The sequence below is a fragment of the Pseudophryne corroboree genome, chromosome 1, assembly GCF_028390025.1.
Source record: "Pseudophryne corroboree isolate aPseCor3 chromosome 1, aPseCor3.hap2, whole genome shotgun sequence".
Lineage (NCBI taxonomy): Eukaryota > Metazoa > Chordata > Amphibia > Anura > Myobatrachidae > Pseudophryne > Pseudophryne corroboree.
In genome coordinates, this window is record NC_086444.1 from 665763510 (window position 1) to 665777704 (window position 14195).

A 14195-nucleotide genomic window follows, 5' to 3' on the forward strand; every position below is an offset into this window, starting at 1 on the left:
ACAAGGTTCTCAGGCTGAAGATATAGAGTATTGAATGAAAAAAATGTATTAAATGATTAATACAACAGCATGGCCAGTCTAGACGGAATAAGAGACTGTAGAAGAAGAATTTTTGCAGCATTATCCAGTGTGTGAGTCCCGTGACAATAGCAAGCTCTTCCAGCTAGATCAGAGGGCCACAAGCAGAGAGAAAACTTGAGATGCCAGAGTTGAGACCTGAAAATGCCAGCTAACTTGAAGCAGAAACAAGATTACTTCTTGGGGTGGCAGGAGAAGCTTTGACCTTCTTCCCAAGATGCATAGCGCCGCCTCCTATATCACTCCGCCTCCGTGCACAGGAGCTCAGTTTTGTTAACCAGCACAATGCAGTAGCAAGTAAAAGAGACGACAACTGTCAGTTGCCACAAACACCACACTCTCCCGACAGGAGAAGTGTCAGTGGCTAATGCCATACCAACCCAAAGAAGCTAAGTGCGTCAGGGTGGGCGCCTTGTGGAGCCCAGTGTACCTCGCAGAAAGAGTTTTAACAAAGGTAAGTTCTTACCATAAAACTCGTTTTCTGCTGCGGGGTACACTGGGCTCCCCAAGGAATAGACATAGGGGATGTCCTAAAGCAGTTCCTTATGGGAGGGGACACACTGTAGCGGGCACAAGAAACCGGCGTCCAAAGGAAGCATCCTGGGAAGCGGCAGTACCGAAGGCATAGAACCTTATAAACGTGTTCACAGAGGACCACGTAGCCGCCTTGCACAATTGTTCAAGAGTCACACCACGTTGGGCCGCCCAAGAAGGTCCAATAGACCGAGTAGAATGGGCCTTAATGTGATCAGGAACAGAGAGACCAGCCTTCACATAAGCATGTGCAGTCACCATTCTAATCCATCTGGCCAGAGTTTGCTTGTGAGCAGGCCAGCCCCGATTGTGAAACCCAAACACAACAAAAAGAGAATCAGATTTCCTAACAGGAGCAGGTCTCTTCACATAGATACGGAGAGCCTGTACCAAATCCAAAGACCGCTCTTTGGGAGACAGGTCAGGAGAAACAAGTGCCGGAACTACAATCTCCTGATTAAGGTGGAACGAAGAAACCACCTTAGGTAGATAGCCGGGACGAGTCCTAAGAACCGCCCGGTCACGGTGAAATATCAGATATGGGGAACTACAGGACAAGGCACCCAAATCCGACACTCTTCTAGCTGAAGCAATAGCCAGCAGAACCACCACCTTAAGGGAAAGCCACTTAAGGTCAGCTGAACCAAGAAGTTCAAACAGAGACTCTTGTAATGCCTCCAAAGCCACCGACAAGTCCCAAGGAACCACAGGCGGGACATAGGGAGGTTGGAAACGCAACACGCCCTGAGTAAAGGTATGCACATCAGGTAAGGTCGCAATATTTCTCTGAAACCACACCGACAAGGCAGATATTTGAACCTTGAGGGAGGCCAGACGCAGGCCTATGTCCAGGCCCTGCTGAAGAAAAGCCAACAACTTGGCTGTACTATACTTGGAAGCGTCATAATCGTTAGATGCGCACCAAACAAAAAAAGAATGCCAGACCCTATAGTAAATCTGAGCCGAAGCCGGTTTCCGGGCCCGCAACATAGTTTGAATGACCGCCTCAGAAAACCCTCTAGCCCTCAAGACGGAAGCTTCAAGAGCCACGCCGTCAAAGACAGCCGGGCTAGGTCCTGGTAGACACAGGGGCCCTGAACGAGGAGGTCTGGGCGTTGTGGAAGTAGAATTGGACGCTCTGACGATAGGCCTTGCAGATCTAAGAACCAGTGCCGTCTGGGCCACGCTGGAGCTTTGAGAAGCAGAATTCCTCTTTCTTGCTTGAACTTCCGAATTACCCTGGGCAGAAGTGACACCGGAGGGAACACATACGGCAGCCGAAACCTCCACGGTACCGCCAGCGCATCCACGAATGCTGCTTGAGGATCCCTTGTCCTTGCTCCGAAGACCGGAACCTTGTGATTGTGTCGAGACGCCATCAGATCTACGTTTGGAAGGCCCCACCTTTCCACTAGGAGTTGAAACACTTCTGGATGGAGGCCCCAGTCGCCGGCATGCCCGTCCTGACGACTGAGAAAGTCTGCTTCCCAATTCATGACTCCCGGAATGAATATTGCAAATATGGCCGGTAGATGGCGTTCTGCCCACTGTAGAATCCGTGAGACTTCCTTCATTGCTAGGCGGCTTCGAGTGCCGCCTTGATGATTTACGTAAGCCACTGTGGTGGCGTTGTCCGGCTGTACTTGAACAGGACGGTTCTGAATTAAACGCTGGGCTAGGTTCAAGGCATTGAAGACCGTCCGCAAATCCAGTCGAGAGGAGGGACTCCTCCTTGGTCCACCGCCCCTGAAGGAAGTGTTGCTCAAACACCGCGCCCCAACCTCTTAGACTGGCTTTTGTCGTCAACAGGACCCAGTCGGATATCCAGAACGAATGGCCCCTGCACAGTTGTTGGTCCCGTAGCTACCAGAGCAGCGACAGACGGACCTCCGGAGTCAATGAGATCATTTGAGACCTGATCCGGTGAGGCAAGCCGTCCCATTTGGCTAGAATCAGCCTTTGGTGAGGGCGAGAGTGAAATTGAGCGTACTCCACCATGTCGAATGCTGACACCATGAGGCCCAGCACCTGCATCGCCGAATGTATCGACACTTGCGGACGAGATAGGAAGCAACGAATCCTGTCCTGAAGTTTCAGGACTTTCTCCTGAGACAGGAACAACCGCTGGTTGTGAGTGTCCAATAGTGCTTCCCAGATGCACCATGCTCTGAGCAGGGATCAGGGATTACTTCTTCCAGTTGATGAGCCACCCGTGGGCTTGCACATCTAGATGACGCAGGAGAAATTCTGGGGAATTTGCCAGGATTAACAAGTCGTCCAAATACGGCAGTATCCTGACCCCTTGACGACAGAGTACCACCGTCATCACCGCCATGACTTTTGTAAAGACTCACGGAGCAGTTGTTAAACCGAAAGGTAACGCCTGAAACTGCTAATGGCAGTTGTCAATCGCAAATCTCAGGTATTGCTGATGAGACACTGCTATAGGAATATGCAGGTAAGCATCCTGTATATCCAGGGAGACCATGAAGTCCCCAGGTTCCAAGGCCAGAACTATAGAGCGAAGGGTTTCCATCTGGAACTTGGAAACATTCACAAACCTGTTTAATGCCTTGAGGTTGGGAATGGGCCGGAAGGACCCATTCGGTTTCGGGACTAGAAACAGCGGAGAATAGTACCCCCGGCCCCTATGCGCAAGAGGCACCTGTACTACGACTCCTGTATCCAGGAGGGTCTGTACCACCGAATGTAGAGTGTTTGCCTTTGTCTTGTCCAACGGGACATCTGTCTGGCAAAATCGATGAGGGGGTCGGTTTTTGAAGGCTATGGCGTAACCTCGAGTGACGACTTCCCATACCCCAGGCATCTGAAGTGGTCTTCAACCATTCCTGGGTATACCCTAGAAGCCGGCCCCCCACCCTGGGATCCCACAGAGGGAGGCCCGCCCCGTCATGCGGCAGGCTTATCTGTCTTGAAATCTGGCTGATGGGCCGCCCAGGCTCTTTTGGGCTTAGACTTACCAGGTTTGGAAGTGCGGGCCTGCTTGTTGTATGCCTGACCTTTTGCTTTACCTGGAGTACGAAAGGGGCGAAAGGAAGTACCTTTAGCCTTCGACACAGAAGGAGCAGTACTTGGCAGACAGGCAGCTTTGGCAGTAGCCAAGTCAGCCACAATCTTATTTAAATCCTCCCCAAACAGAATATCTCCCTTAAAAGGGAGTACCTCCAGGGTTTTTCTTGAGTCCAGATCCACAGACCAGGATCTCAGCCACAATATCCGGCGAGCCAGGACTGACGTAGTAGAGGCCTTGGCTGCCAGGATACCGGCATCAGAAGCCGCCTCTTTAATATAACGAGAAGCTGTGACAATATAAGACAAGCATTGTCTAGCATGGTCAGAGGAGATTTCAGCATCTAACTCCAAGGCCCATGCTTCAATGGCCTCTGCAGCCCAAGTAGCTGCAATAGTGAGCCTTTGTGCAGCACCCATGAGGGTGTAAATCGCTTTCAGACAACCCTCCACACGTTTATCCGTAGGCTCTTTTAGAGACGTGACGGTGGTGACCAGTAGAGCTGAGGAAACCACCATCCTAGCCACATGTGAGTCCACTAGAGGAGGCGTTTCCCAATTCTTAGACAGCTCCAGCGCGAGGGGATAGCGAGCCAGCATCTTCTTTTGAGGCATACACTTCGTAACCGGGTTTTCCCAGGGTTCCTGACGTATATCAATTAGGTGGTCAGAGTGAGGTAAAACTTGTTTAATCACCTTCTGACGCTTGAACCTATCTGTTTCTTAGGAGGAACGGATGGCTCGGGATCATCCGTAATCTGTAAAATTAACTGAATAGCCACCAAAAGATCAGGAACATCCACATGTGAACCACCCTCCCCATCAGCCGTATCTGAGTCAGAACCTGTGGGGTCAGTGTAAGTGCCGTCTTCATCGACGAGGTGTCAGTGACAGCAGTGGATTGTGAGGAGACAAGCGCTCGCTTAGAGGACCCCTTGGACGTAGGCGAGCGACGGTCAGACTTTTTAGTAGTCAGGGACTGGTTCAACTTCTTTATTTGAGCAGATAAATCATCCGCCCACGGCGGGTTAGCTGCAGGGACCACAAACGGTTGCACCGGCATTGGGGGTCCCATAGGGGGTGTTAGTTTATGAACTAGCGTATGCAGAAGCGTGGAAAAAGAGGCCCACGGCAGGTTATTATTTGCCCCCGTTGCCACCGTCCCACTGGGGGGCAAGGAGCCCTCAGAACCAGAGCCCAAAGCTGCTATATTCTCCTCATAGGTATCTGCGGCTTCAGCAACACCGGCAGTGTGTTCAGCCCCAGAACCGTTACCCTCAGAAGCAGACATGATATAACTTGCAGTATCAGGTAACACAGTACAATTTGTCAGCAGCACAATACCTCTAGCCCAAACCCCTGCGCAGTGTAGTCAGCACCAGCAGAGATAAAGGAGAGATATGGGGACTAAATCACAGAGAAAAATACGTAATACAGTATATCTTTGTGAAAATCCTATATTAGATAAAACCTGACGCACCAAGCCCCCTAAGGTTATAGAATATAGGGATAGCAAGTTGAGTGAAAGACACAAAATGGACACCACTCAGCTATCAAATGCACACACAAATAGTCAGTCTGTACAATGCAGAGGTTATAACTAACAATAATACTGCACTGGACTAACTTACACAGCTATATAACAATAGATATAACAGTACACAGTAAGAACTGGATGTATATCACAGGGTAATTGTACTAGGAAACCCTGACTAAGTGCACTCTTTCTTAACTAACACTGACTAAAAAAGGCAGGTAGAATACTTAAGTGTCTTGTAAAGTCACAGCACTGGCAACCAGGCGGCTTTACATAGGAGGATTTGCCCAAGCATTCCCAGGAACAGTGAGCTGAGGGATAATGGCGCCGCAGACACTGCCCGGGAGTGAGGGAAAGACAGACATGCAGCTCCAGAGCGGGAACATTTGCAGAAAATGGCGCCCTGGGGCTGGGGTAGGGGCTTCAGGTCCAAGCTCTATTACCCTGCTGGCAAAACCACCGGGTACTGCGGGCTCTAATAAAACGGTTTATAGAGAAAACCTGACCTGTCCCATGCCCTGGTGATCTAGTGGGATCGCCTGTACTGCCACAGTGTCCACCGCCAGCGCGCGCGGCCCGCCTCCCACTGACCGCGCCGGATCGCGATAAAGACCGGGTCCCGCAAGCGGGACCCACTTACCACCTCCTGAAGCGCGGCCACGCGATCCCGGAGAGCCCCAGCCGTGTGTGACTAACTTGGAAGAAATCCGGAGCCTCCTGCTGTAGGTACCCGGCAACCAGGGCTCGAGAGTGTACAGTGCCGCTGAGGGAGAGATGGAGCTGCAGCAGGCAATGTCTACTGACAGCCAGCACAATCTGTGCCTCTGCTGCAGCCCTTGTAGTCTTCTTTTTTCCGCAGAAAAAGCTTTTTCTAGAGCTGCTGTGAGCAGCTCTTCCTGTTACATGCTTGCACTGCAAGCACCAACTACAAACTGAGCTCCTGTGCACGGAGGCGGGGTGATATAGGAGGCGGCACTATGCATCTTGGGAAGAAGGTCAAAGCATTTGAGCCTGTTGGTGCTTCGGATCAAGATCCTACTCTACACCCCTATGTCTATTCCTTGTGGAGCCCAGTGTACCCCGCAGCAGAAATGGGGAATAGGAGTCCATTCCTACAACACTCCCACAAAACAGTTCTCTTGCATGCATCAGCAAAGTAGCCACCCAAAAGCCATCCAGGACTGCCAATTTCATGGACTGAGAGATACGGCCAAGATACGCCCAACTTCAGTACCCATTTCTGGATCCAGATAAATGCACTGAAATCTTGGTTCTTGGCATGGAACCTTATGCTTGACTACACAGCCACCATGCTACAGCTCTCAGGGGGTAAGTTCGGTTACTGCGATTTAAATCTACATAGCAGTTGGAAACAAGCTAAAAGAATATATGACTAACAGTAGTAGTGTTCACAGATATAACTTTAATATGGCTGGATATTTCACTTCAAAAATTGTCTGCATATCTCAGCTTCCAAAAAACTTTGTTTCAATTGTGATGTACAATGTGACCTGCCAATTTACACATAGGGGGAGGGATTTAAAAGCCTGTGGGATTTTTTTGGGAGTTAAAAACGGACCTTACCACAATTTATTTATTTTTCCCGATAATCCAACTATTCAACACCCCCAAAATTAACTGTTTTCAATTGAAAACACATAGGAGCCAGGATAAATTACCGTACCTATAGTATGTGCTTTCGTGGTTGCGATCACGAAAGCAGTAAACTTCTTGAGGAATTTTTCAGGATCTCAGCGGTTCCGAAAGAAAAAAAAAACACACTATAAATGTTGGCATTGGGCTGCCTTTGGGATTAATTGGATAAATTACTGAAGGCAACTAAATTGCCCCTTATGCTAATATTGAAGAGGATACATTTGAAAGGTTTAAAAAAAATGTATATACTGCATACTACCACATTCACTTGTGCAAAGCAACTTTTTTATTTTAAGGTTGATAAGAAGAAGAAACCAAAGTGGCAGCAAAGTATGTAACATAATAAACAGATATGCACTTTCTGTAGGAAGTAGAGACGGAAGGTATAAGCTATATTATTAGGCAATCATTTTTTGGCCCCAAAACAACAAAAGAGTGAGTTACCGTTATAACCAACAGCCAGAATCATTACGTTATGATGAATAACTAAAATAATTTGGTGAATAGTATAATGAATTAAAGTCCTGTGAAACCACTTCTCTACAAATCTCTAACCAGATAAAAGACAAGCAATTCTGAAAGCTCTTTAAAAAGGTAGATAGATTGTCTGTCCATCGTCTACACAAGCACTGCCACTTATCTCTATACTACAAAGTAGGTCAGTCATTGTAGAGCTGGATCCCAGAGCATTTCAGACACATTCATTACTGAAGGTCTTTGTTTACCAGCCACATTATTACAATAAAGCAGCTTTGTTGCTCTGATAATACAGCGCATAAGACTGCCAAAATTCAGGAATAACAGTAAAACACACAGAGAGAATACAGTTATTTTTCCCTATCCCTTATAGTAAGCGTGTGCGTCATGTGCTTTCCTTACCACTTTGGCATGATGTGCGTTCATTGTATCAGCATACTGTAGCAGAGCCTGGAACTGGTTATTCTTTGTGAATGTGATGATCTTCAATACCGTTCCAAACTTGGAGAATATCTGTGACGTGGAGTACAGTACAATAGACAAATATTAATTATCTGAAGTGTGTCGGAAACTCGTGACAAAAGGACAGCTCTACTGTTTCATTTATTCATACAACTGTGACATTGATCTGATCATCTAGTCCTAGTGAAAGTAGTATTTGAAATAATAAGATTTTACTCACCGGTAAATCTATTTCTCGTAGTCCGTAGTGGATGCTGGGACTCCGTAAGGACCATGGGGATTAGCGGCTCCGCAGGAGACTGGGCACAACTAAAGAAAGCTTTAGGACTACCTGGTGTGCACTGGCTCCTCCCATTAAGACCCTCCTCCAGACCTCAGTTAGGATACTGTGCCCGGAAGAGCTGACACAATAAGGAAGGATTTTTGAATCCCGGGTAAGACTCATACCAGCCACACCAATCACACCGTATAACTCGTGATGCTATACCCAGTTAACAGTATGAAATATAACTGAGCCTCTCAACAGATGGCTCAACAATAACCCTTTAGTTAAGCAATAACTATAAACAAGTATTGCAGACAATCCGCACTTGGGATGGGCGCCCAGCATCCACTACGGACTACGAGAAATAGATTTACCGGTGAGTAAAATCTTATTTTCTCTGACGTCCTAAGTGGATGCTGGGACTCCGTAAGGACCATGGGGATTATACCAAAGCTCCCAAACGGGCGGGAGAGTGCGGATGACTCTGCAGCACCGAATGAGCAACCTCTAGGTCCTCCTCAGCCAGGGTATCAAACTTGTAGACTCTTGCAAAAGTGTTTGAACCCGACCAAGTAACAGCTCGGCAAAAGTTGTAAAGCCGAGACCCCTCGGGCAGCCGCCCAAGAAGAGCCCCTTTCCTCGTGGAATGGGCTTTTACAGATTTAGGGTGCGGCAGTCCAGCCGCAGCATGTGCAAGTTGAATCGTGCTACAGATCCAGCGAGCAATAGTCTGCTTAGAAGCAGGAGCACCCAGCTTGTTGGGTGCATACAGGATAAATAGCGAGTCAGTTTTCCTGACTCCAGCCGTCCTGGAAACATATACTTTCCAGGGCCCTGACTACGTCCAGTAACTTGGAATCCTCCAAGTCCCAAGTAGCCGCAGGCACCACAACAGGTTGGTTCACATGAAAAACTGATACCACCTTAGGAAGGAATTGGGAACGAGTCCTCAATTCCGCCTTAGCCATATAAAATACAGATAAGGGCTTTTGTATGACAAAACCGCCAATTCTGATACAAGCCTGGCCGACGCCAAGGCCCACAGCATGACCACTTTCCATGTGAGGTATTGTAGCTCCACGGATTTAAGTGGCTCAACCCAATGCGACTTCAGGAAATCCAACACCACGTTGAGATCCCACTGTGCCACTTGAGGCACAAACGGGGCTGACTATGCAGCACTCCCTTAAAAAAAGTCTGAACTTCAGGCAGTGAAGCCAGTTCTATTTTGGAAGAAAATCGATAGAGCCAAAATCTGGACCTTAATGGAACCCAATTTTAGGCCCATAGTCACCTCTGACTGTAGGAAGTGCAGAAATCGACCTAGCTGAAATTTCTCCTTTGGGGCCTTCCTGGCCTCACAGCACGCAACATATTTCCGACATATGCGGTGATAATGGTTTGCGTTCACTTCTGTCCTAGCTTTAAATAGCGTAGGGATAACTTCCTCCGGAATGCCCTTTTTCCTTCAGGATCCGGCATTCAACCGCCAGGCCGTCAAACGCAGCCGCGGTACGTCTTGGAACAGACAGGCCCCCTGCTGCAGCAGGTCCTGTCTGAGCGGCAGAGGCCATGGGTCCTCTGAGATCATGTCTTGGAGTTCTGGGTACCAAGCTCTTTTTGGCCAACCCGGAACAATGAGTATAGTTCTTACTCCTCTCCTTCTTATTATTCTCATTACCCTGGGTAAGAGAGGCAGAGAAGGGAACACATACACCGACTGGTACACCCACGGTGTTACCAGAGCTTCCACAGCTATCGCCTGAGGGTCCCTTGACCTGGCGCAATATCTTTGTAGCTGTTTGTTGAGGCGGAACGCCATTATGTCCACCTGTGGCCTTTCCCAACGGTGTACAATCATTTGGAAGACTTCTGGATGAAGTCCCCACTCTCACGGGTGGAGGTCGTGTCTTCTGAGAAAGTCTGCTTCACAGTTGTCCACTCCGGGAATGAACACTGCTGACAGTGCTAACACATGATTTTCCGCCCATCGGAGAATCCTTGTGGCTTCTGCCATCGCCATCCTGCTTCTTGTGCCGCCCTGTCGTTTAAATGAGCGACTGCCGTGATGTTGTCTGACTGGATCAGCACCGGCCGGTGTTGAAGCAGGGGTCTAGCCTGACTTAGGGCATTGTAACTGGCCCTTAGTTCCAGAATATTTATGTGTAGGGAAGTCTCCTGACTTTTCCATAGCCTTGGAAGTTTCTTCCCTGTGTGACTGCCCCCCAGCCGCGAAGGCTGGCATCCGTGGTCACCAGGACTCAGTCCTGTATGCCGAATCTGCGGCCCCCTAGAAGATGAGCACTCTGCAGCCACCACAACAGCGACACCCTGGCCCTTGGAGACAGGGTTATCCGCCGATGCATCTGAAGATGCGACCCGGACCACTTGTCCCACAGATCCCACTGGAAGATCCTTGCATGGTTACTGGCGAATGGAATTTCTTCGTAAGAAGCTACCATCTTTCCCAAGGCTCGCGTGCATTGATGTACCGACACCTGTATCTGTATTAGGAGGTCTCTGTCTAGAGACGACAACTCCTTGGACTTCTCCTCCCGGAGAAAACCTTTTTATCCTGTTCTGTGTCCAGAACCATACCCAGGAACAGTAGACGCATCGTAGGAACCAGCTGCGACTTTGGAATATTCAGAAAACAGCCGTGCTGTTGTTGCACTTCCCGAGATAGTGCTACTCCGACGAACAACTGCTCCCTGGACCTCGCCTTTATAAGGAGATCGTCCAAGTACGGGATAATTATTTCGCCCATTACCTTGGTAAATACCCTCGGTGCCGGGGACAGACCAACGGCAACATCTGGAATTGGTAATGACAATCCTGTACCACAATTTTGAGGTACTCCTGGTGAAGAGGGTAAATAGGGACATGCAGGTAAGCATCCTTGATGTCCAGTGATACCATGAAATTCTCCAGGCTTGCAATAATCGCCCTGAGCGATTCCATTTTGAACTTGAACCTTCGTATATAAGTGTTCAAGGCTTTCAATTTTAGAATGGGTCTCACCGAACCGTCTGGTTTCGGTACCACAACATTTTGGAATAGTAACCCCCGCCTTGTTGAAGGAGGGGTACCTTGATTTCACCTGCTGGAAGTACAGCTTGTGAATTGCCGCCAGTACTACCTTTCTCCGAGGCAGCAGGCAAGGCTGATGTGAGGTAACGGCGAGGGGGAGTCGCCTCGAACTCCAGCCTGTATCCCTGTGATACTATTGGCAGAACCTAGGGATCCACCTGTGGGCAAGCCCACTGGTCCCTGAAGTTCCCGAGAGCGCCCCTACCGCACCTGTCTCCACCTGTGGAGCCCCAGCGTCATGCGGTGGACTCAGAGGAAGCGGGGGAAGATTTTTGATCCTGGGAACTGGCTGCTGGTGCAGCTTTTTCCTTCTTCCCTTGTCTCTGTGCAGAAAGGAAGCGCCTTTGACCCGCTTGCTTTTCTGAAGCCGAAAGGACTGTACCTGAAAATACGGTGCTTTCTTAGGCTGTGAGAAAACCTGAGGTAAAAATTTTTTTTCTTCCCAGCTGTTGCTGTGGATACGAGGTCCCAGAGACCATCCCCAAACAATTCCTCACCCTTATAAGGCAGAATCTCCATGTGCCTTTTACAGGCAGCATCACCTGTCCACTGCCGGGTTTCTAATACCCTCCTGGCAGAATTGACATTACATTAATTCTGGATGCCAGCCGGCAAATATCCCTCTGTGCATCCTTTATATATAAGACGACGTCTTTAATATGCTCTATGTTAGCAAAATATTATCCCTGTCTTAGAGTATTAATATTATCTGACAGGGTATCAGACCACGCTGCAGCAGCACTATTTATGCTGAGGCAATTGCAGGTCTCAGTATATAACCTGAGTGTGTATATACAGACTTCAGGATAGCCTCCTGCTTTTTATCAGCAGGCTCCTTCAAGGTGGCCGGATCCTAAAACCGCAGTGCCACCTTTTTTGACAGACGTGTGAGCGCCTTATCCACCCTAAGGGATATCTCCCAACGTGACCTATCCTCTGGCGGGAAAGGGTACGACATCAGTAACTTTTTAGAAATTACCAGTTTCTTATCGGGGGAACCCACGCATTTTCACACACTTCATTCACTCATCTGATGGGGGAACAAAACACTGGCTGCTTTTTCTCCCCAAAAATAAAACCCCTTTTATGTGGTACTTGGGTTCATGTCAGAAATGCGTAACACATTTTTCATTGCCGAGATCATGTAACGGATGTTCCTAGTGGATTGTGTATATGTCTCAACCTCGTCGACACTGGAGTCAGACTCCGTGTCGACATCTGTGTCTGCCATCTGAGGTAACGGGCGTTTTTCTGAGCCCCTGATGGCCTTTGAGACGCCTGGGCAGGCGCGGGCTGTGAAGCCGGCTGTCCCACAGCTGTTACGTCATCCAGCCTTTTATGTAAGGAGTTGACATTGTCGGTTAATACCATCCACTTATCCATCCACTCTGGTGTCGGCCCCACAGGGGGCGACATCCCATTTATCGGCCTCTGCTCCGGCTCCACATAACCTTCCTCATCCAACATGTCGACACAGCCGTACCGACACACCGCACACACACAGGGAATGCTCTGACCGAGGACAGGACCCCACAAAGTCCTTTGGTGAGACAGAGAGAGAGTATGCCAGCACACACCAGAGCGCTATATAATGCAGGGATTAACACTATAACTGAGTGATTTCTCCCCCAATAGCTGCTTGTATACATATATTGCGCCTAAATTTAGTGCCCCCCCCCCTCTCTCTTTTTAACCCTTTGAGCCTGAAAACTACAGGGGAGAGCCTGGGGAGCTTTCTTCCAGCTGCACTGTGAAGAGAAAATGACGCCAGTGTGCTGAGGGAGATAGCTCCGCCCCTTTTTCGCTGACTTTTCTCCCGCTTTTTTATGGAATCTGGCAGGGGTATTTATCACATATATAGCCTCTGGGGCTATATATTGTGATATATTTGCCAGCCAAGGTGTTTTTATTGCTTCTCAGGGCGCCCCCCCCCCCCAGCGCCCTGCACCCTCAGTGACCGGAGTGTGAAGTGTGTATGAGGAGCAATAGCGCACAGCTGCAGTGCTGTGCGCTACCTTGGTGAAGACTGATGTCTTCTGCCGCCGATTTTCCGGACTCTTCTTGCTTCTGGCTCTGTAAGGGGGCCGGCGGCGCGGCTCCGGGACCGAACATCAATGGTCGGTTCCATGCGGTCGATCCCTCTGGAGCTAATGGTGTCCAGTAGCCTAAGAAGCCCAAGCTACCACCAGTTAGGTAGGTTCGCTTCTTCTCCCCTTAGTCCCTCGTTGCAGTGAGTCTGTTGCCAGCAGATCTCACTGTAAAATAAAAAACCTAAATATACTTTCTTTCTAGGAGCTCAGGAGAGCCCCTAGTGTGCATCCAGCTCAGCCGGGCACAGAAATCTAACTGAGGTCTGGAGCTCAGCCGGGCACAGAAATCTAACTGAGGTCTGGAGGAGGGTCTTAGTGGGAGGAGCCAGTGCACAAAAGGAAGTCCTAAAGCTTTCTTTAGTTGTGCCCAGTCTCCTGCGGAGCCGCTAATCCCCATGGTCCTTACGGAGTCCCAGCATCCACTTAGGACGTCAGAGAAATACTGTATATCAGAGTACAAAATTACTACAGTATATTGTAATAATGATGTACGTGTATACACATATGAAATGTATTTAGCAGAATGCTTGGGATTTTTGATGTAACACGGGCTGCAGTTTGGGCAAGTAACAATCAAAATGGATAAGATTATTAACAGACATTTTGGTAAATCTGGGGCAGATGTATTAACCTGGAGAAGGCATAAGGAAGTGGATAAGTGCAATGTGATAAGTGCAATGTGATAAATGCACCAGCCAATCAGCTCCTAACTTTTAATTTACATACTGGAGCTGATTGGCTGGTGCGTTTATCACCTTGCACTTATCACTGGTTTATCACTTCCTTATGCCTTCTACAGGTTAATACATCTGCCCTCTATTCTGAAAATGACCACCGTCAACTGATACACATTTTATATAGGTAGAGATCTATAGATGAATACAGATGAAATGTATACAGTTTAATGTATCAGTGTACTCTGAAAATAAATTGTAGAGAAAAAACAATTAGATTAAAAAAAAAGAAATCATAGAAT

The 14195-nt window shown here is 48.5% G+C and overlaps 1 protein-coding gene across 13 annotated transcripts in view; it reads right to left on the reverse strand.

The window, feature by feature from the left end:
- The window catches only part of PTBP3 (polypyrimidine tract binding protein 3), a 415749-nt gene that overhangs the window by 75033 nt on the left and 326521 nt on the right, over positions 1 to 14195 (reverse strand). For all 13 annotated transcript variants that reach the window (XM_063914711.1, XM_063914705.1, XM_063914702.1 and 10 more), the window contains one exon: positions 7715 to 7825. In XM_063914711.1, the coding sequence (XP_063770781.1) occupies positions 7715 to 7825 (111 nt within the window). The remainder of the gene's footprint in view (positions 1 to 7714; positions 7826 to 14195) is intronic.